At 36.5% G+C, this 24,695-nt stretch overlaps 1 protein-coding gene across 1 annotated transcript in view; it reads left to right on the top strand.

Annotated features, from left to right (window-relative positions):
• The window catches only part of NUDCD1 (NudC domain containing 1), a 75,783-nt gene that overhangs the window by 26,974 nt on the left and 24,114 nt on the right, over window positions 1-24,695 (top strand). The window contains exons 4-7 of the mRNA XM_063079740.1: window positions 2,503-2,683; window positions 5,239-5,418; window positions 7,692-7,896; window positions 12,561-12,705. Coding sequence (XP_062935810.1) covers window positions 2,503-2,683; window positions 5,239-5,418; window positions 7,692-7,896; window positions 12,561-12,705 — 711 coding nt within the window. The remainder of the gene's footprint in view (window positions 1-2,502; window positions 2,684-5,238; window positions 5,419-7,691; window positions 7,897-12,560; window positions 12,706-24,695) is intronic.

Raw genomic sequence — 24,695 nt, 5'->3', positions numbered from 1 at the left:
TGGTAATGAATAAGGAATTAATTTCTCCAGAGCCATAGTTTTTCAAAGTAGAAGAAAATGATGGTGGGTAGTAATCGAAGGATTTATTGCTTCAACTCCTTTGAGTTATATTAATAAGTATATTGTAATATTACTTCTCTAAATCTCAGCAGTTGTCTGTTAGTTCTGGGAAAATAAAGAGATAATAAGCTTAATTTATTTACATCTTACAGAATATTTTTATCAGACCAACAGATATCTACAAATACAAGGCTCTAATTATTTGAGAAAAATCAGGGAAACCTTAGAACCAAATGGTTTACCTTTCTTCCTAAGTTATACTAAATGGTGTACTACCAAATTATATGTTTTAAAAACTAAACAAAAAAACACAATAAATAACTAGAACACCTGTAGCCTGTTTACAAGAGGCCATTGCATTCACAGTTTCAAATTTTCATTGAACGTTGTAACATTTTCTAATCTGGACTCTAGTATTAAGTTTTTTTTTTTTAAACGGGGCAGTGTGGTAGTAGTACAACTATCTGAAATAGTTGGAAGGAGTTTTGAGAATGGTTGGCAGGAGAGATACGAATGAGAATTTATCTGTTATTGAGCTATGTAGATTCTGTTGGTTTTGAGCATGAAGAGATATAAACTGACTCAGCTCACTTTCAGCTTAAAAACACCACACATTGTGCTAGAAAGAGATTCATATGGGTTTATAATTCTTTTGGTTTTTGCTATGTGTATCCCCTTGGCACATAGTAGGCCTTCAGTAATTAGTTTTTTCAATTAAAAATGTAAATCTACCTTGTGCCATGTTTAGTATACAGTGTTGTAATGGAGTAAGCACTTCTGAGATGTGCTTATCCCCCTCTGAGATGTTTTTGGTTAATAATAGTTTGACTGTGTACTGGGAGAGTGATAGAGGGAAGGGAGTTGGGTGTTAACTGAGTTGGGACAGTACTATGAAATATTGGTCACTTAAAGGAACAATTGAGGAGAGTTATAGGACTTTGGCGAAATTGATATAAGAGAAGAAGCTAAAGGTGGGAGTGATTAAAGGGCATGGTAGGGCATAAGGGGGCCAAGGGTGGTGATGATGACTTAAGTGTAGAAAGAGAAATTAAAGGAGGCAGGGAAGACTGCCTCCTTCCAAATGGGTTGCTTCTAAAGTCCAGACATCTCCTCTGGCCTCATGCCAGTCCCTTTCACACACATGAGAAAGAAAAATAGGAAACAATAAACTAGCTACTTGTAACTTCCAAAACGTATGATTTTCCTTTCTTTCCTTTCGTCTCCACTGTCTCCCAACAAAAGCAAAACCCAGATAACCAACTAAAAACCTGGCTCCATCTATTATCTCTGTTTTGAGTACAAGGGTACTTCAAAAAGTTCATGGAAAGATTTGTATTATCTTTTAATTCTATTCTTTCACAAACTTTTTGAAGCATTGTATTTGAGCATTTTTTTGTTTTTGTTTTTTCTTCTTATGGAAATCTTTAGAAATCTTTATGTGGATCTTTTTGGATTCCAAAAGTCTAAACACGCGAGGAAATTGATGACATTAAAGCGCTCTTTTCTTTATAAGGCTTTCAACTAGGAGCAGATATGAAGGGATTCCAGATACAGGTTTAAAAAAAAAGAGCTACCTTTTTTTTCCAGTTAGGTTTTTTTCAATTATTCGTTTTTTTATTTATTCAAAAGTCTTGTTTAGGAATCTGTTTAAAACATCTCCTATTGAGTATTTTACTCCATTAGAGATATAATAGTTGTTTAGGTAAGGTGTTTGTGGTATAAAAATAATTTGATAGATTTTGTGTGTCTTTATATGATGCTTAGATTTGCTTTTTGAAAAACAATTTCAGGATTGTATTTTAACTAGTTTGTGGAATTATCTTTTAAATGTAAATTTGCTCTTTTGTATTTGAGAAATAAGAAAGTTTTAGTGATTTGTTCTCTAAGGCCTTTGACTCTTACCTTTGCAAAACTTCCTGAAAATGAACAGAAAAAAACAAACATGGTAGGAAAAAAGCATACTTGCGTGTGCACACACACATGGATACAGTATCCAGAAACTAAGAGAAAGAAAGCAGAAATAAGACATATATGAGATATGGGAAGAGATGGAAGGATGAACATTGACCTACCCATATCCTCTCTTTCTGTGTATGGCACTTTTTTCACTTGGAAATTCTTTTCTAGGAAATAGCTTTTAGTTCTTTTTCTCCTTTAGATGCTGTTCAGATGCCCTCTTGTTTTCTTTGTCTTTAAGCCAAGAGTACAGATCAATTTTTTCTGTTATATGAATAGACATGTTTTTAAAAGTTCTCTCTTTGAGGAACATTATTTAAACTTGCAACCTTTATTTAAAGGCTTCTTTATTTTTTACTTTTTTGTTATAAATCGTCCAAAATAATTTTTGGGTTGTCAGAATTTTGTGTATTCCCTCTGTGCTATCTGCGTCATGTAACATGTACATTTGTGTGTGTGTATAATTTTTTTTTTTTTTTTTTGTAGATAATGTTTAATGAAGAACTTGGAAATCCTTTTATTATAATTCACAGTATCTCTTTGCTAAAAGCGAAAGAACATTCGATAGCTACCCTACTTCTTCGAATAGAGAAAGAGGAATTGGATATGAAAGGAAGTGGTTTTTATGTTTCTTTGGAGTGGGTCACTATCAGTAAGAAAAATAAAGGTAAAATAAAACAGAATTCTGAATTTCTCTCTAAGGTCGCCAGTGTTTAGTAGGTTTTGAAATACAAGGCTGTTCCCATAAATGCTTTGCTTTTTCTTGGGAATTGTATTAAGATTCTAGCACCTGCCATTCCTGGTAGAATGAATATCTATAGTTTCTCCTCAGCTATGGGTTACAGAAAAAAATCATAATGTGTTTCCATAGCAGATTATAATCACTTTTTGTATAAAAGAAGACATTATCATATAATTTTGAATAATTTAACATGTATATTTTTAATATATACAAGAATATGTATATTCTTGTGACACACAAGAATTTATAATATAAAACTAAGTGTAAATTAATCATAAATTACAGTGTAACTTAATTATAAATAAGTATAAATACCTAGATGGAAAGAAATACCTTTACTTCATTAAATCACAACTGTGATTTCTTTTAAATATGATTGAACTTTGATGTTTGTTTCTACCCTTAACAAAGCTGTTACTTTTTCTTACTGTTTTTCCATGTGTAAAACAGTCCTGAACTTTGATCTGTTGGAAGTTATCTATTAAGCTTCTAACTTGACATTAAAAATTACTTTCTTATGTATTAATTAGGATTTCTTAAATGGTATGAGCTTGCTCTTTGCCTTTGCTTAGTTCTCACTGACTCACCAAGTGATTTTTTTTTCTGTAGTGAGATTTAAGGGAGCTTGTTTCTGTGATAAATCTGCTCTTTTTCTCAATAGTTTTTATGAGCTTACTTATTTATAAGTAAGTTAATTTAAATTAACTAAGTTAATTTACTAGATTTTGTTCTTTGAAGTTTTTAATGTAATTTATTTGTTCTTCCCAGTGTTGTAGTTTTTCATCTCTGGAGGAACATAGTATCTTAAAACTTTAGATAAGGTGTTAGAAATTTTTTTTCTCCCAGAACACAGTGACTGCTGGAGCTCTGTTCTCTCTATCCTGTTCATCTTCTTTTCCTTGCCTCAATTGGACACATATATATATAGACTCACCTTTCTTTTTCTTCCTAGATTCTAATTGTGGAAATATTAATTCTCTTCATTGTTCCTGTTATCTCTCTTTTCTCTTCTTAATGTCTTATTATTTTTTCCCTTGTTACTATTATAATTGTATTATTCTTTCTTTTTATTTTTTAATTAACAGGACAGGGCAGTGTTTTTCTAATGTTGAGTGAAACATTTGATGACTTATATTTTATAGTCAAATAAATTTGAAAATGTGGACATATGGTATCCCCATTATGTATTAAGCATATTAAAGTTTCTAAAATTTTTGAATAAGAAATTTAATTTTAACCAAGCATTTCACAGCTTATTTACCTACGGAATCCACTTTTTCAGACCTACCTGTTATTTTCTGTCCTACACATGTTAGGAAAAGCCACCCTATAAAATATATAGTGTCTAAGATTAGGTCTTTAAATGCAGGTAGTACTGTTTGCCTTGTATACATAGGTGTTTTTAGTTTATACATGAAATTACAAGCCTTTTTAAAAAAATATGTATGAATTGAATGTGTGAATGTAGGTGAGGATGTAGAGTAAAAACAATGACAGATGTTTTAGAATAGATTGTGGTGTTATGAATAACTCATAATACTAATATTAACATCAAATTATGATTTTTGACTACTCAGTATGAAGCTTACAAGTACAACTCACTTTAATAGAGTAACAGTATATGTAAAGGTGTGGACTGACCTGAACTGTTGGAGTATTTTTTAAAGCAAAAGATAACTTATCTTCATAGGTGAATAAATTTAAATTTAATTTACAAAAAACTTTCTAGATGCAGTTAATTGTTTATTTCTTAAAGTTGATAAGTACCAGTATTTTATGTTTGATTATAGTAGGCATGTAGATCTATCTGTGAGTATGTATAAAAATTATTTCTACTATAAACATTTCATTTTAAGAAAAACCCTTATTGGTAGTTAGAACAGGCAGAAAAATAGTCCACACCACACCTTTTCCCAATCCTCTATTTGTGGCTCTTTTCAGAAGATGCTTTTCATCTACCTGCTGGGAAAGAAGACAGGCTATAGTCAAGAAGAAAGTAGGGCTTTCAGAAGCTGATATTCCAGGTTAATTCAGTCACTTTTGAAGGTCAAGAGCACTGCTATCCATCCAATAAAAATTTCTGCTAGATAGATATGTTTTATATATGTACATTCATTATGATGGCTTCTAGCCTTGAACAGCTATTAAGCTGTTGAAATATGGCTACCTATTGTGACGTGAGGAATTGGATTTTCAATTTTACTTAATTTTAGTTAAATAACCACTTGTAGCCAGTGGCTACGACATTGGAGTGCACAATCTAGAACAATTTCATTAGACTCAGTATTTTAAAATGGGAGTTTATTTACAGAAAATTAGTATGTAAATTTGTTATCCTTATGAAACGACTCTTAATAGTGTGCTTTTTAATAGTACATTAAAAATATTATAATTAAAAATTAATATTCATATATTTTCAGTATATTTTTAATAGTTTTTATTTGTAATATTTTGTTCTAAAATACTTTATTTTATTACAGATAATAAATATGAAATTGTTAAGCATGATATTCTCCGTGGAAAGTCAGTGCCACATTATGCTGCCATCGAGCCCGATGGAAATGGTCTAATGATTGTCTCCTATAAGTCCTTCAGATTTGTTCAGGTTGGTCAAGATTTTGAAGAAAATATGGATGAAGACATGTCAGAGAAAATCAAAGGTTATTTTACTTTTAATCTTCATAGAGATCATGTATATTTATGTACATATATATTTATGTTTGTTTTGTTTTCCCAGTTAAGTTATACCAGGGCAAGATGGAGCTTAATTTTTTAAAATTTTCTTTTATATTTCTCAGAAGTCTTTTTTGTAAAATATACCACCTAAATATAGTGTGTACTGGTTTTATTTAATAATTTTGTAATTATCAAAAGTTGTTTTTAAATATCTGTATGTTAGCATACTTGTGTAGATGTTTAATACTTATTAAATAAAAAAAAATATTTATTTGCTTTTGGCATTTGAGAAACCATATGATAGTATTGAAGTTATTAATTTTTTAAAATAAACTAAACTAAGGTAAATGTCCTTAACCTTTCATGGTAAACTAAAAGAAAGCTCCCTGAAGATATAATCACTTAAGTTTTCTCAATGTTGAATGAATGAATGAGTGAATGAATGAATGAATGAAAGTCATGTTTTCAAATGAACAGATTAACGAAGCCTTTCAGAAGAAATTTATATTTGTGTACAAAGAATATATATTCTTTTAAAATTATTTAAGAGAACATCCCTCTGTAATCATTACTGTTCATATTTCTGATGTTCATACCCAGAGAATAGTATATTTTGCCTAACAGATTTTTATAATACTTGACAATTATGCATGTTATTCTTTGAATCTAAGGTAGATACCTTTTTTGTTAAACAACTTTATTTCACATAAAAATTAGTTTTATTATTTTGCACACTTTTTTTTTTTTTTTTTTTTTTTTTTTTTGTCGTTTTTTCGTGACCGGCACTCAGCCAGTGAGTGCACCGGTCAGTCCTATATAGGATCCGAACCCGCGGCAGGAGTGTCGCCGCACTTGCCAGCGCAGCACTCTACCAAGTGCGCCACGGGCTCGGCCCTTGCACACTTTTTAAAAAGATGAATTATTTGAAAATATTTGAAAAATATTTCCCCCATGTTTATAAATATATGCTCTCCCAAATAAAAAAAAGTTTGCTTGGTGGCCTTTTATTTAGTCTTACACTTTGATTTCTTCATATGTGATGTATTTTTTGTTAGATTATCTCTAATGAATTCCACTGTCCTGTCTTATAGTGTTAAACTTTCTTAAATCTTAGCCAGAATAGGTATTCATATTGCTAGACTACATGCCTTTAGAACTACTTTGGTGAGCAGTTGCAAATGAGTAAATGAATGCCTTAGTTTTTGGAACCATTCTGCCTAGATAGCTAGGACCAAGTAGTTCCGAGACAGATTGTAGCATAAGTGGGACACGGCATGTGTTTAAATCACTTACTACCAGTTCAAGTATTGTTTTTCTTGTTGACACTTCCGTTATATCCTGAATTCTTCCTGAATTTATTATTTATTTTGTCATAAGATTTTCAAAATAATAAGGAAAAAGTGTTGTAATATTTTAAAATTATGGATAGTTTGTTAATTAGCATACTAAACACTTCTGAATGTACATACTGGTTTCATTTTCTGTAAATCTCAAGAAGATTGGTATTGTCTATTGGCTGTTTGGTATTGTTATAATGTAAATAATAGTGTTTTCTTAATTAAAGACCTAAAACACAATTGCTGGAAGCCATAGAAAGGCATTCAAAGAAACCAGCAATCAAGAAAGTTATTTAGATGTTGTATACTTTCAGTAGGAAAGGGATTAAAAAATTCTAGCTTTCCTTTTAGTCTGCTTCCATGGCCTTTAATTTATGATAAAAGCTCATGTGATTTTGTAGACGACTCCTATCCTCATTATCTGTCAGAAGGTATCCATTGAGTGATGGTTATGTATAAACTGCTTTGTTAGCTTTTGAGGAGACATATTGTATTTCTTTGAACCTAGGAATCCACTCTTTATGTGTATGCGTGTGTGTGTGTGTGTGTGTGTGTGTGTGTGTGTGTGTGTGTGTGTAAGGGAAAGAGGAAGAAGGAGGGAGGGAGAGATAAAAGAAGGCAGAGAGGGAAGGAATGGGGATGAAGGACTGCTGTCATTAGTATTTTATGAGTGCTTATCTCGTGGTAAATTAGGTAAGCCTGGAAGAGGAGAATGTCGAGTGTGATCACTACAACTCTTTAAGTGAAAATTCCCCAAGGAGGTCTGTTTGTTTATAATTACATTTTTGGGAGAGGATCACTAAAAAATATGCTAAGATTCTTTTAGATAGGTGTTCTCTTGTATGTTCTGGTCTCTAATTCTGTATGTTGTAGTCTCTAATTTTTTTTTTTTACATAATACATTTTTCTTCTCCCAATAGAGCCTCTGTATTACTGGCAACAGACTGAAGATGATTTGACAGTAACAATACGGCTTCCAGAAGACAGTACTAAAGAAGACATTCAAGTGCAGTTTTTGCCTGATCACATCAACATTGTGCTCAAGGATCACCAGTTTTTGGAAGGAAAGCTCTATTCCTCTATAGATCATGAAAGTAGTATATGGATAATAAAAGAGAATAATAGGTATTTCTATAGTCTTATTTATATTGAAAATTTCATTTTTTTCCTTTACTTTTTTTCTTTTTTTCTTTTTACTCTTTCCACAGTGATTACATCAAAGGTGAATACAATAGTTCTGTCTATATTGCTGATTATTTTTCTTAAAATAGATTAAAAATGGAATTACTGTGTCAAAGAGCACAATTGTAAGATTAAAGATTAAAAAATACCAGTATAAGATTAAAGGTACTACTATAGTTATCCCCTGCAGTATATGGTAGTGCTTCTCATTATCAGCTCTGGATACAATATTAAAAACAACAATAATAATAATAGGTGAAAATGGTTATTTATTTTAATTTGCACCTTTTAGACTTTTTAATAGAAATTTTTTTCTATTTTTCATTTATTGACTACATAATACATTTTCGTTCATTAAAATTTAAAGTATCTAAAAGGTTATATATTTTCCAACCTAGGCCTGCCTGCCAGTCACCCATCCTCCCATACCCATAACCACTGTTAGTAATTTCCTTTCAGAGGTATTTTATATACATTCAAGCTGTATGTATATTTTTTCTGTTTTTATTTTTTAAGAAAAAAGTTTTTAACACATACTACATAGGTATACAGCTTGCTTTTTTTCACTTTCAACAATAAATCTTGGATATCTTTTCATACGGAATATATAACAGCTTTTAAATCCATTTTTATGGCTTCATGGTATTTTACTCTATCAACTGCACCATCATTTAAAAAAATCGTTTCTCTATTGGACATTTAGATTGTTTCTAATCTTTTGCAGTGAATAACTTTCGTGTGTGTGTGTGTGTATATAAATATCACTTCACATATATAGAAATATATATGAAGGATAAATTCCTACAAGTGGAGTAATTGATATTTCTTTGAAAATTGTGGCAAATAAATTTTTTCTTATGTGAATGGCCATTTACATTTCTTTTGTAAATAGTGTGTTCAGGACACCAAAAAAGAAATATATGATAAATTGGACTTCATCAAAAGAAAAATTTTTTGCACATCAAAATTTAAAATTCCTACTCTTCTAAAGATACCATTAAGAAAACAGAAGGCAAGCTATGGACTGGGAAAAAGTATTCACAGTTCTTATATCAAACAAAGGACTTGCATTTTCAATGTATAAGGAAGCCCTATAAATTAATCAAAAGACAACTCCATTTTTAAATGGTCAAATGATTTGAATAGAAACATCACTGTAGAAGATACCTGAATGGCTAGTAAGCACATGAAAAAGTGATCTCATTAATCAGTAAAGAAATTAAAGCCAGGATGAAATGCCAATGCATGTTTAAAACGATGGGCAGTTTCAAGTATTGATGAAGATGTGGAATACCACCAATTTGTGCATTGCTGGTGTGAGCGTAAAATCATACAATCACTTTGGCAGATTGTTTAGCAGTTTCTTATCAAGTTAAACATGTGCCTACGTTTTTACAGCAATTTTACTACACGTTTACCCAAGAGAAATAAAAACATGTTAAAAAACAAAACAAAGCCAAAAGAAATTTTATGGAAGTATATTCATAGCAGCTTTACTATAAAAGCCAGATGCTAGAAACAACTCTAATGTTCATGAAAAGGTGAATGGATAAATACATGTAGTATAGTCATACAATGGAATATTACTCTGCAATAGAAAAGAAAAATTACTGATAAACACAGCAATATGAGTGAATTAAAAATGTGGAGTGAAAGAAGCTAGAGACAAAAAAAAAATGTACACGCTCTATGATTTTACATTTATGGAGTTCTAGAACTGGCAAAACTAATCTGTGGTGATAAAAATCAGAACAGTGGTTACCTTTAGGGTATTAGGGAGATTAACTGGAAAAGGGTATAAGAGAATTCCTTGGATGGTGGGAATGTTCAGTATCTTCAGTGGGTTACACAAGTGTATGCATTTATCAAATTCAGTGAAATCTACACTTAAGAGCTGCGAATTTTGTTTATATATTACACCTCAATAAATGGAGTAAGAGTATTGTTTAAAAAGATGAACAAAGTTAACCATCTTATAAAACTGTAATCCTCTGTCCCTACTACCATGCCTCTTTGCAAATCTATTATACTATATACTTCACCCCAATCATTTGGATTGATACATTGACTTTCTTTCACTATAGATCATCTCAATAATTATTGAACGGTTACAGATTAGTGAATAGTACTAGGCACTTAATTTTTTAAATGGTCAAATTTGGTCAGAAATGGATATTTGGTTGGTTTAAAATATACCTAAATCTTCTGATTTCAGTTAGTGTTGCATAAAGGATAAATTACTTATTTTTAGACGAACTATAGTTCTTGATTAGTAGTATATAATCCATGTGAGTCTGATAAGAGTCTAAATCATGGGAGTCTAAGAAATGTATATTTAGTTTAGTGAAACTTTTCAGTTTTAAAAGGAGGTATCCCGAATTTAGTTTATTAATGGAGACATTTGGTGACTTGGTTACACTTTTTAGTATATCAGAGCCAATTTATCTGACAGGTTCTTTTAAAAATATTTTATATCTCCACATGTTCTATCTAATCATTTGTGTGTATGTGGAAGACTTATGGGTGGCATTTGTAACTTGGCAAACCACCTAGAGCACATCGTTCATATTGTTCATGTCGTTCAATGTAGATCATCAAACATGACACCAGTAAATGTCTAGAGGAGTAGCTGGATTTCATGAAAATAATTTCAGCATTCAGTATATGAACATAGACCAGTATTGTTTTCCTACTAAATTCGAGGTGTTTGATACTATTTTGTGTTGCAGAAGATAATTATAATGAGATGTAGGTGGTATCATTGGTTTAAAAACTCATTTCCTGTACTTGATTAAATTATTCGTCTCTCTCATTTTCAAATAGTTAATGTTCTCTGTCACTTTGGATGTGTTAACTCGTCTGTAGATTATTGTTGTATGATCCTTTTTGCTGGGATGGTAGGATAGGATACTAGTTTTAAAATGTAGAAATGCAGTCATGCTAAAAGAGTTGGATTGACTAGGTGTTTAATTTAATGATGGTTTGGAAATTCTTTGTAACTGAGATTTATGAACTCTTTCAAACCTCTTTAGGTAGTAACTAAGAATAGTATTTATACATTTTGGTCCCTAGGTAAAAGTCCTTTAATAGTTATTTACATATATTTTTTCAGAGAGACAGAATAGTGCAGTAGTGAAGAACATGGACTTGGAGCCACACTGCTTTACTAGCTTGTGACCTTGGCAAGTTACTTAATCTCTTGGTGCTTTTTTTCTTACTTGTATAATAGAGATGATAAAAGTACTTTATTTGGTTTTCGTGGGCAATAAATGAGTTAAAACATGTAGAGTAATAAGTTAAAACATGTAAAGAACTTAAGACAGCACCTGGCATATGGTAAGCATTAGGTAAATATAATCTGCTCTCATCATTATTATTATTATTATTGTTATATATGTTGTTATTATTATGAATCTTCATCATCATTATTATTATCAAGATTAACATTTTCCTTGGAAAGTATAACTAAATCTGGTCATTACTGATAGTGTGGTAATTTTCAGTGCTAATAATAGGAACTCATTACATAAAAATGATATTATTTTGAATAGTCTCTGAAAATAAGTAGTTTCAGAAAATTTTTAAATGCTGTAATTAGTTCATGAGGTGGTGATAATAACAGCCTTGAAAAAGAAGAGCTGTTAAGTTTACATGTTCTATTTGGTAATTATGATAATAGTTATTATTGTTTTGTTGCAGTTATTTGCTTGCAGTTGTTCCAGGGCATGGGTTAGTGTGGTGCACATGTACCAAAGATGGCAGATGGAAAAGGTGCTTTGCTGTGGAATAGTTGCCATCACCCCACTTTTCCGTCTGTTCCACAGGAGCACGGGCCAACTTCCCTATTCTCTTGTGTCTGTAGTCTACCCTGACTCAGGTCTCTTTCCCTTTCCTGCTCCATCAGTCTTTCAGTGTTCCCTAACAGGTCCTTTTTAGTGCATTTGGAACTTTTGTTTAATGGCATAAATGTACAAATTAGCTTTTAAATAAATTAATGGAGACCAAGTAACATTTTTTTTCCTGTATTACCATGTTTAATTTTTTCCTAATTTCTACATTTTTTGAATTCTTTAAATCTGTATTTTAAAAATTAACATTTGCATTGATATAACCTGCCCAATCATTAGATTAATAATCATATATCATGGCTATTAGTTTGTGAAAACAAAGTAATTGTTCCACACACAAAGAGGTACTCTTTAGGTACAGGCTCTTTCCAATTTGTTTTAAATGCCCACCCCCAGCCCTATTCCCCAGATGTCTCATACATCCATCCTGCTTGCATTTCTTGTTACTTAAGTTCAGGAACACAGTGCACACCTGCACTACTATACTTTCTGGGTGGTCTCACTCTAAAACTTCCCTCTTCAGTCCATCTGATGTATCATTTCCAGTGGTGCTTGATTGTTTGTTTATTAAAACTAAATTACTTACCCTTAGATTATAGGTTTTTCATCAAATGCAAAACTAAAATGAACAAGATTTTTGGTAAAACATTCTCTGGACTTCTGAGGGATAATTTCTGTAGAAGAGTCTTCTGTTTGTTATTGACTATATAATTCATGTAGTTACTTAATGTAACATAATTTTCCCCACTTAAACTTCAGCTTGGAGATTTCTTTGATTAAGAAGAATGAAGGACTGCCATGGCCAGAGCTGGTAGTTGGTGATAAACAAGGAGAACTTATAAGAGACTCAGCCCAATGTGCTGCAATAGCTGAACGTTTGATGCATTTAACCTCTGAAGAACTGGTAAGCAATTGCAATAGTACTGTGACTTTCCAAGGACCCAAAAGTATGTTATGTGAAGATTATGCCATGTTTTCAAACATGTTTTTGCTTTCTTCATGTAAAAGACACAGGTACAGTTACTACTGACCTTGACTGATGTTTGAATATGGCTTAAAATTCAATACTCATTTTTTACACTATGTAAATATATACATATATGTGTAGGCATATTGTGTAGGATGTGTATGTGTGTATGTATATATGTATGTGTGTGTGCATGAGTTTATGTATAATATATATTCTCTAGAAGAATCAACTGACCAAGGTTGGTAGAGACAAAAATTATAATTTTATAGTCTATTTGTTAGTAATCTACTTATCATCATTGAAATCTCCTCGGTGATATTAGAGTATTGTAAGTATATATATATCTATATCATATATAGTTGTTATTTTTACTAATAAAGTAATTCATTGTATTGATGACAGTGACAAGACAGTACTCAACCATGAGGATGAATATGTCCCCACTAATGATTTGCAGGGTTATGTTAAGAATTTTTTTTTCCCCTGCATATGGCTTTTCTCATAATTTTTAAACCACTGTATTTGGACAATTTTTATTTTTAATTGAAAGATAATTGGTTGTACCTATCTGTAGGGTACAGTGTTGAATATGAGCGCCTGTGTGCAATATGTGATGCTCAAATCAAGATAATTAGTATATTCAGCATTACACAATGAAATCATTTTTGTGACCTTTTACCAATTTCTCACTAACCTCCCCCTTTGCCATCTGTGGTAATGTCAGTTCTGTTCTGTCCTTTTGAAAGTTCAGCATATTATTGTGATTGTTGTATCTTTCTTTCTTCTTTTTTTTAATTTTAATTTTTAATTTTTTTAGCTCCCACTTGTGAGTGAGGACATGCAATATTTCTCTTTGCCTGGTTTATTGCACTTAACGTAATTTTCTTTAAGTTTATTCATGTTGCTGCTAATGGCAGAATACCATTCTTTTTTATGGCAGAGTTAGTATTACATTGAGTATATATACTACATTTTCCTTATCCAGTTGTCTGTCGATGCACATTTAGAATGAGGACTACAGATCACCACTAAAAAGATTAAAGAGTATAGAAAAGGTAGAAAGATATTCCATGTTCATGGATTGGAAGAATTAACATTGTGAAAATGTCCATACTACCCAAAGCAATCTATAGATCCAATGCCATCCCTATCAAAATACCAATGACATTCTTCACTGAAATAGAAAAAAAAAAAATCCTAACATTCATATGGAACAACAAAAGACTTCAAATAGCCAAAGCAATCCTGAGCAAAAAAAATAAAGCAGGAGGCATTACACTACCTGATCTCAAATTATACTACAAAACTGTAGTAACCAAAACAGCATGGTACTGGCATAAAAACAGAAACTCAGACCAATGGAACAGAATAAAGAACTCAGAAATCAACCCACAAACTGTACAGCCAACTGATCTTTGACAAAGGCACCAAGAATATACACTGGGGAAAAGACTGCTTCTTCAGTAAATGATGCTGGGAAAACTGGACATCCATATGTAGAAGAATGAAACTAAACCTGTATCTCTCACCATATACCAAAATCAACTCAAAATGGGTTAAAGACTTAAATATAAAACCTGGGACTTTAAAACTACTAAAATAAAACATAGGGGAAACACTTTGGGAAGTAGGACTTGGCAAAGACTTTATGAATAAGACTCGAAAACCTAGGCAGTAAAAGGAAAAATAAACAAATGGGATTATATCAAATTAAAAAGCTTCAAACTAAAAGCACAGCAAAAGAAACAATTAACAGAGCAAAAAAACAACCTACAGAATGGGAGAAAATATTTGCAAACCATGCATCCTACAAGGGATTAATATCTAGACTATACAGGGAACTTAAACAACTTAACAGTAAAAAAACAAGTAACCCTATTAAAAAATGGGCAAAGGAGCTGAATAGGCATTTCTGAAAGGAACCTATACAGATGGCCAGCAGGCACGTGAAAAAATGTGCAACATCACTCAGCATAAGGGAAATGCAAATCAAAACCACACTGAGGTATCATCTCACCCCAGTTAGACTAGCTGTTATCAGAAAGACAGAGAATAACAAGTGCTAGCGGGCATGTGGAGGAAGGGGAACTCTCCTACACTGTTGGTGGGATTGCATATTAGTGCAACCATTATGGAGAATGGTATGGACGTTCCTCAAACAAGTACAAAGAGAACTGCCATTCGATCAAACAATCCCTCTGCTGGGTATATACCCAAAAGAATGGAAATCATGTTGAAGTTGACACGAAATTGAGCAGTACATCAGATTTTCAGTTATGTGTTTATTTACTAAAAATTATATCAGCATATGTAAAATGTCTGATTTATTGTCATCTTGAATTATAGTGATGAGGAAGACTGTATGAAGAATTATATTGTAGGGTTAGTTGCATTCTAAGGTGGAAAAGAAAGATTAGAATATTGAAAGTTAATCTCTCTGTCAGAAAGAAACATTGCCAAAATAGAGAAACCAAGTTTCATGTTTGTCAGCAGTAGTTGAAAATTTCAGTAATCACTGGAATTCATAGGTAGGACTACAGAACTCTTATTCATATCCCTGTTTTCGATAAGCCATAGAGACCACATTGCCTGTTTTCAGCAAGTATTATGATGGGCTCTGGGGATATGTCTGGCTGCAACAAGGGCTACTGTGAGGCTAAGGCTGATGTCATAAATCCTGCTCACAGTGCCAGTTGTCTAGCTCTTAATCCTGTTCATGACGCCAATTGTAAAACTAGGCAACCATGCTAGTTGTTGCGGCTCTTTAACCTGTCGGTAATACTGCACCGACTGGGCCGATAGTTGAGCTAGGGCTGGGTCTGGAGTTCCCAGACCCCTCAAGCCCATTCACAGAATGTGTCACAAACCCTTGACCTGCCAGGCTGGGTCAACAGACCCCTCCACGCCAGGCTGGGTCACCAGATGCCTTCGCCAGGCTGGGTCACCAGATGCCTTCACACAGCTCTATGAGCTAAGTAACCGGCCACATGGTCCTTGGAAGCTGCAGGTCTGGAAAAATATGGCTGCGCAGGGCGGGCACCCTAGGCAATAAAACACCAGCCAAAGCCGTGCCACCATGCAGGTGACTTACTCCACCCACACACACAATGTTACCGAACCACGCTGAACCAGCTCAGAGGCGAAGGGAGCCTGACCAAATTGTTCAATTTTCCCAACAATCCACCCCTTCAGGGCCCCTTGCCATACAGTCTACACATTCAGAATCTTCTGCAGTGTTCCCTTAGTGAGGATAAGTGACCCTTACATTTACATAACCTTTGTCCGTTCAATATGCCTTAAGGCTTGCAGTTCTGTCCTTTTAACTGTTAGCTTCATATGTCCAGTTAGTAGTCACCATTGGTGTGATCCTCCATGCAAATCCTGCAGTCCTACTGATGGGCAGTTCAACGCATATTCGGTAGGCCTGCATGTTGATCACACGACTCTGGTGCAGTGCCTGCAGCCAGAACACTATGGGCGAAAAGACAGAAGAGTTATTGGTACCAATAGGGGAAGTTCTTGCCCCTCTGGTAAGATACATGCCAGTTTGCCATCCTGAGAAAGGATGGTTGCAGGAGTAGGTGTCTTACCTGGCTTATGATACCATACTTTATCTGCTAACACTGTTGGATCTGTAGATTCTACATGTAACAGTATAGGGGAACTCATAATTGGCCATAATGCTAATACAAATGTGCCCTTTAGAATAGAGTGCTTATCTGTTCCAGGCCATGTCACCTTTACTTGAGGAGGCCAGGTACTTGTCACCCAAGGTGAAACTTTCAAGCCTTCCTCTAATCCTTTTCCCCAAGGCCCTATTAAACCTACCCAGCTTATATAGGGGGCTTTCATTCTCCAAGGCCATTCCCATTGTACTGTCTGTTCCTGTTGCAAACAGGTTGGGGCCAGTAAGAGAATATTTCCATTCTTACCATATCCAAAAGCTTATTGTTAGTGGTGATTTGCAGTTGTATAGGTGCTGCAGCCCTATGCAACAGAGCTTCCACTGGAGAGGCTCCACCCTTGTTGGGTCTCATTTAGAATTCTGTTGGCCATAATCGCCATGTCTACCCCTTCAGGGATGGGGGTTGGGTAGATAGCCTTAGTCCGTTTTTTAAAAGGCCATTGTACCATTCAATCGTTCTTGCTGCCTAGGGATGATATGGCACATATAACTTCCACTGAATGGACAACTGGGATGCCCACCTCTGAACCCTATGTCCAGTAAAGTGGGTTCCATTATCACTTTTTATAACTGTAGGCTGGCCATACATAGCAGTAAGACTATTCAGTGCCTTCACGGTGTTTATCTGTCTGGGGCCTTACACGGCCATACAAACGAAAGACCACTAGCTGTATCAACAGCTGTGAAGATGTATCTGAAATTCTCTGACCTTGACAGTGGTCTGACAAAGTCCACTTGTCATCGAGTCAGGGGCACCCTTCCTTGAGTTATTTGCCCATCCGTATGGGGCATCCCTTGGGGGTGTGGACTCTCTTGAGCACATACAGGACAAGCACAACAGGCATTCACTACATCTTCCCATTTTATAGGTAGGGCCCATCTTTGAGCTGCCATCCACGTGGTTTTACTGCCAGCATGCTGCATTCGTCAGTGTAACCACTGGGCTACATCAGTAGCTCAGTCTCTCTCCAGCCATCTTACCTTAGCCAAGGCATTGGCTTCATCATTTCCTGGACTGGCTAAGGGGAAATGTCATGTGACATGGAAAAGAGTTATTTCTTTCTCATGCCCCAATTCCCATAACTCTTGCCACATGGCTTGTCCCCAGAGGGGATGGTGGCCTACCATCCACCATTGATACTTCCAAGTAGAAATCCAAAGGGTTAAACCTTTGTACACAGCCCAGCTGTCAGTACAGATGGTTAATGGCCCAGGCTCATTTTTTATCACATCCATACTGCTCTCAGGTCAGCCCATTGACTGCCTTTCCCTGTACCATTTTCATACCACATGGTATCTGTTAAGGGTTGGACAGCAACCACTGCCCACGATGCTGAAGGTCCCATGCTAGAGCCATTTGTATACCAAGCTTGCTCTGTGATAGGTCCCTGTCCCTCATAGAAAGGTGTAGCCTCCACCTCCATGGGTAACGGTTGTGTCAAAGTTTCCTCCACAACCTCTACTGGGCCTAGCACAGTTTGCAACTTTTGGACGGAGGACTTGTTGACACAATGCTGTTGCTTTGCCCCCCACGGATTTGTCATCCCACTTCCCCTGGGTGATGGAGCTGCAAAGGATTACTCAAAGCCCATCTCTTCTGAGCAGTGAGAAGCCCGAAAGTGGTTAACTTCCCCGGAACCCTCAAGCAAGAGGCATCCTTTCCTTGGGAAATGAACCCCGAATTGGAGTTCTCTTCCTGCATTTGTTCTCCAGACCAGGAAGTTACAGGAAGAGAACATATAGTTTAACAATATAGGCTGGTAACTTTCAGTGAAACAAGCCAGATGACATTCCAGTAAGGCAATTAAGTTGTCCTATCAACAAAAGCTTGATCTTAGCAAACATTCGTTCTCCCTCAAGCAATTCTCCAGTATCTTTACATTTCTTTTTTTTTGTCTTTTTCGTGACCGGCACTCAGCCAGTGAGTGCAGTGGTCAAACCTATATAGGATCCGAACCCGCAGCAGGAGCGTCGCCGCGCTCCCAGTGCCGCACTCTCCCGAGTGTGCCACGGGCTTGGCCCTACATTTCAATCAGTAACTAGTCTGTCCTTGAGCCAGCAACCTTGCTGTGCCACAAATCTTTATCTTACACCAGAGACTTTATAGCCTAAGGAAAATTTCTAGTCCTCCTCAAGGTCAATATTTGAAATTGCAAGGCTTTGGAAAACCAGGCCTTGTGAAGTACATTTGCTTTAAGAATTCTCTACACAGTGCTCCTTTGTTCTGTATATGCTCCCCATTTACACAGAGTGGGAGTCTGAGCTACAACCGTTTTAGGGTTGGTTGCCTACATTCACAGCCAACCTTTTATGGGGTATGTCATCCTTACTAGGACTTCAGCAGTTCCTGTGATAGCTTCAGTGGCTATCAAGGCAGAATACACAGCTGCTAACTGCTTTTCTATTAGGGTGTAGTGCACTTCAGTACCCTTCCAGAGCTGAGACCAGAATCCTACAGGTGTGTGGAATCTGTCTTATCTCTGCCACAAACCCCATCCAAACCCCTGGGTTATATGTACTTCTAACTCAAACGGCTTAGTGGGCCAGCCACTTGTAAAGCTTGTACTTGCTGTATTGCCTTTTGTAGGCCAATTAGCTTGTTTTACTTCCTCAGTCCAATTCCAGAGGGCTCCTTTCTTTGTCAATGTATATAGTGGGTGTGCCATTTGGGCCATATGGGGTGCGAAAGCTCTCCAACACCCCAAAAGTCCCAAATATGTCTGTAGCTGAGCTACTGTTGTCGGTAAAGGGTATGCCTGTATCTTATCTATAATAGCTTCTGGGATGACCCTCGTCTTACCCGACCAGACCACTCCCAGGAATTTGACTGACAGCCTAGGTGCTTGCACTTTGGCTGCGTTCATGGCCCAACCACATTGTTCCAAATGACTTAGCAGCATTGGAGCTGCCTGGGTTAAATCTGCAAGAGAATCAGAGGTTAATAACACATCAATGTAGTGAAACATTGTAACTGTGCTGGGCCTAGTCCACTTGACTAGGTCCCAAGCCACCAAACCATGACAGATGATTGAGCTGTGCAGATAACCTTGGTGCAATACTTGAAAGGTCCACTCTTTTCCTTCCCACATGAAGGCAAACTGACCTTGGCTATCAGCCGAGATTGGAATGGAAAAAAAAGCATTTGCAAGGTCCAGTACGTAATGATAAGTCCCCAGCTGAGTTGTCAGCTGATCCATCAAGTCATGAACTAAAGGCACAGCTGCATGCAAAGGAGGCACTACTTTGTTCAGTTCTCGATAATCTACAGTCATTCTCCAGGTACCATCAGGCTTTTTAACTGGCCATACCAGAGCATTAAATGGTCTCTGAGCTAGATAAATAATGCCAACTTTCTCTAATTCCAATATAGTAGCACTTAACTCTGCATATCCTCCTGGTAGGTGATACTGCTTTATATTCACCACATGTCTTGTCTTGGGTAACACCTGTGGGTCATGTTTAGCATATCCTCGTAACACAGGCTTTACTGTCCGTATTCACAGCCGAAATTCTCTGTTGTTTGCAGGTGCAAACCATAAAGTACATCCATACCCAAGATGTATTCAGCTATAGGAGATATATATACAGTATACACACAAGGAGGTAATCTTCCTATGCCCAATGGCAATGATACAGTTTTGACCTCAGTTGTATGTCCCCCATAGCCATCTGTATGAACTGTGGCCCTGGAAACTTATCTGGATTGCCATATATCAGGCTACATTCTGCACCTGCATCGATCAATGCCAAAACACGCTGCGCATTTGTCCTCAACTGATGTATTGCCAATTCAACATGAGGCCTCCAGTCCTCGCCTGCCCCCAAAAGATGAGTACCTTGGCTTGCTCCCTAATCAGAATAGAACAGTTCATCTGCCTCCTTGGGAGCAACCAAAAAGTCTTTTAAATCCACTGAGCGTACCTTGCTACCTGTTTGCTGACGTTTGGTTAAACGTTGTTCAGGGCGCAATTGCTGCCACAAGGCAAACAAGACTGCATTTGGCTGCCAGTCAATTTTCTTTTTATCAACCCCTGCTGCAAGCAAATCAAGCCACATCTGCTTTCGGCTAGTCTTGCTTGGTCCCTTTGGGATAAAATCCCGAGTATTTCTTGGGGGGTTGGTCTTAGCCACCTTTTGGACCCCTTTTACTTGTCTGCTATCCTCTACTTCACCCCAAGCTTGCTATCATGGTTGTTACCTTATGTATAGGACAATAAATGTATGGGTCCAGTATGGCCATCAGTGACCCAGAGGACATTGATGGGGCATTTTGCAGCACTGTGTCTCTCATGCTGCCTGTAAAGTTTTCATCGTCTGGGCCATGAGTGTTCACATTAAACGTGGATTGCCGCATCCCCAGCTCTCGAATGATTTGGACCAGCTCAGCATACGTTTGCCATTTGCTAACAACCTTGGCTAGTTCTCCAGCATTTGCCCACACGATTTGGGCAGCCGCATTCACCCAGTCCATCAAGGAATGATTACCTCGTCCAGGTGCATATCTGTGGCTGTTTTGCAGCCATTGTCTCAGGGACGGGTGCATGGTGATGGAGGCCAATTTCTCCACATCCGCACCAGAGCACATTACACTATCCACCCCTAGCTCTCGTAACCGCAACAGCCAAGTAGCCAGGGTCTCCCCATGTTTCTGCTTGAACTGTCTCCCCAAGTGAACCAGTTCAACCTAGGTATAGGGGACATAGGTAGTTAACTGGGTCACCTGTGGATCGCCCACCAGTTGTCTGTCTGGTCCCATAGGCTGCTCATGCCTCAATTTCTCGTGCACAACAGGTCATGCCTGGAGATGCACAGTTTCCTCCAACTCACCACTGGGTTGATCGTCTTCCCTGGTGCGAGGGGCAGGAGTGGCCAGTCACCGCACATCATCCTCTAGTATATCTATCCGTGCTTCCAACGACTCTGGCTTTCTGCCTTGAATCTGCCAGTAGCTGCACATCATCTGCCAACAACTCTGCTTTCCGCTTCAGCTCTCGATCAGTTTGCAGCACAGTGGGCAAAACCCAGGTTCTGGTCAGCAGAAAAGTGGCCACCAGGCACCACATGTTCAAAGACAGCCACATTTCTTCCCTCTCCCAAGGGGTTTTCTGCCATAATACCTGGTCTATGCTGCCTTGCAGTACACTGTGCAGCAACCAGGTCCCGGTCAACAGAAAGATGGCCATAGAGCACAGCATATTCACAAATATCCACATTTCCTCCTTCTTCCAAGGGCTTTTGGCTCCTGTATCTGCTCAGAGTCCTGTCGCAGGCTATGCCAAGTGTGGCATAATTCTGCCAGACTACGCCAATTTGTCTGGCTAGGACAAGGGCTACCGCGAGGTTAAGGCTGATGTCATGAATCCTGCTCACAGCACCAATTGTCTAGCTCTTAATCCTGTTCATGATACCATTTGTAAAACTAGGCGACCACGCTAGTTGTTGTGGCTCTTTTACCTGCTGGTAATCCTGCACCGACTGGGCTGATGGTTGAGCTAGGGCTGGGTCTCGAGCTCCCAGACCCCTCACGCCCATTCACAGAGTGGGTCACAACCCTTCACAGGCCAGGCTGGGTCACCAGACCCTTCCATGCCAGGCTGGGTCACCAGTCTCCTTCATGCAGGTCTGTGAGCTAGGTAACCGGCCACATGGTCCTTGGAAGTTGCTGGTCTGGAAAAACATGGCTGCGCAGGGCAGACACCTGAAGCAGGAAAACACCAGCCAAAGCGGCGCTGCCATACAGGCGCACTTGATCCACCCACACACACAATGTTACCAAACCACCCTGAACCGGCTCCGAGGTGAGGGGAGCCTGACCAAATTGTTCCATTTTCCCAACAGGATATGATAGTACTGAAGCCTAGTTTTGAGATTGTAGATAATTGCTGCTAACTACTTTATAAACTTAAATTGTAAATTGGCAAAGGTTCACAAAAAGTGATTACATTGTATAATGTTGGATATACTAATTATTCTGATTTCAGCATCACTTATTGCACATGGGTATTAATATTAAACTATGTACCCCACAGATATGTACAATCAATTATGTTTCAATTAAAAATAAAATAGGCACTTGAAGGACAAAAATAAACAACTACATAAAAACAATGTTTTTTAAAAACTTGATTGTTTCAAATGAATATTAGTATTTATGAGAAAGCGATGCCTGAATACCAGTGGGTTTGCTACATTTTGAAAAGACAAACATAGTCATGTCATTTGCAATTGAAGACAGTCTTGTGTTTTTCAAATCTTTATATTTGCCTTATTGAAGTTATTACCTCTACTACACCGTTTAATAGAAATGATGAATAGTAAAAGCAGACATTCTTGCCTTATTTGTGATCTTTGGGGAAAGAATTGAATATTTCACTGTTAAGTGTGATAGATTCTTTTTATCAAATGGAGAAGTTTCCTTCTAAGTGTGCTGAGAGTTTTTGTTATGAATGGCTATAGAATTTTCTGCATTGGTGGGATAAACTCCACTCTTTTTTACGTATTGCTGGGTTTGATTTGCTAAAGTTTTGTTGAGGATTTTGCATCTGTTTGTGAGTTATATTGGATAGTTTTTTTGTTTTGTTTTGCTTTTTACCATCTTTATCCAGTTTTGGTATCTGGGTAATGCTGACTTCATAAAATGATTAGGGAAATGTCCCCTCTTCTATTTCTGGAAGAGATTGTATAGAATTAATGTTATGTCTTCTTTAAATGTTTGATAAGAGTTTGTTAGTGAAAGCATCTGGTTCTGGAGGTTTCTTTTTTCAAAGGTTTTTAATTAAGTGTGAATTTAGTTTCTTTAATAGGACTATTTGGGGCTTCTATTTCATTGACTCTTTTTCAGTTTTTAATTTCTCCATTTCTGTTATTACATATTATATTCTTGCTTTTGCCTACTTTGGAATTATTTTGTTTTCTATTTTCTACTTTGGATTTATTTTGTTCTTTTCTATTTTGTAGGTTAGATGGTTGAATTTTGAGCTTTCTTTTCTAATGAAAGCTTTTAATGCTATACATTTCCTTCTAGACACTACTTTAGCTGCATTCTCCAAATTTTCATCCTATCTTAATTCCATTAAGGATTGATTTGATTTGATTTGATGCTGGAGTTCAGTCTTTTATGTGGCTGATTTATTCCTTATTTGTTCTTACTCCTAGGGCAACACTTTTCATATACCTCAACTGAACACCTAGGATGTTTACCAGGGCTTCTCCTGTGTGGACACTGAACTCTGATTTCTGTCTCCCAAGAACTTTGAAGATACCCAAACTCAGCTTTTTAGCCCCTTAATCTGTTGCTTTCTGCTTGTCTTTTTCAACTCAGCTTGGAAATTAGTGAATATCTTTTGTAAAGCAGCAGGGTGTTTGGCTCTCTTCTCTACTATTCCCTTTTCTCTGTACTCTTGTTTTTTTAAGTACTGACTGCTTTGATAGTTCTGAACTTTTAATTTTTGCCCTCCTGTTTCTAATTTTTGCCTTCCTATCTCCTCCTATTATAAGGATAATTGGAAGATGGAAGGGGGGAGGAATGTGGAGGGTGCCTTCTGTTTTCTGCTGTGTGTGTGTGTGTGTGTGTGTGTGTGTGTGTGTGTGTGTGTGTGTTTCCCCATGAGTCACTGTGACAAAATGGCACTGATAAACCATGAGATTGCTGGAATTGCCTTTTCAGCCAGCCACAGCAACCATAATTGTTCCCACTGATATTTAGACTGGAGCCAACAGCAGCAACTAGATGGCTCCATATCCTGGCTAGGACACGGACAAATTTTGATTACAAAGATTCCCTAGAACTCTCAGCCATTTAGTTTCATAGACTCTCTCAGATCATTTTATTAAATTCTCAATAACATTACTGTGTATTTTGGCAAACTAGGTGTGTGCACATTTGGTCAGTTGTGGTAGAATTGTATTTCTGTTATATGGAGGTATATGTATAATTTATCACTTAATTTTTTGTGATCTTGTTACTCTGTGAGGGATATAAGTCCAGACAGTGATCCTTGCATTTAAGCAAGGGAACATATTAAAATTACTTTTTTGATTTTACTTCTGTTTTTGGCATATTATTAGCTATTCCTCTGTGTTTTTGTTTGGGTGGATATGTGTGTGTTAAGTGGTTGTTACAGAGTTTACAGTATACATCTTTAACTTACCACCATCTATCTTCAAAAAGTGTTATATTACTTCATTTATAATTTAAGAACTTTGCAATATATTTTTATTCCTTGATCCTTTGTATTGT

This window comes from Cynocephalus volans, chromosome 15, assembly GCF_027409185.1.
Source record: "Cynocephalus volans isolate mCynVol1 chromosome 15, mCynVol1.pri, whole genome shotgun sequence".
NCBI lineage: Eukaryota > Metazoa > Chordata > Mammalia > Dermoptera > Cynocephalidae > Cynocephalus > Cynocephalus volans.
This window is presented reverse-complemented; position numbering and strand designations above follow the sequence as displayed.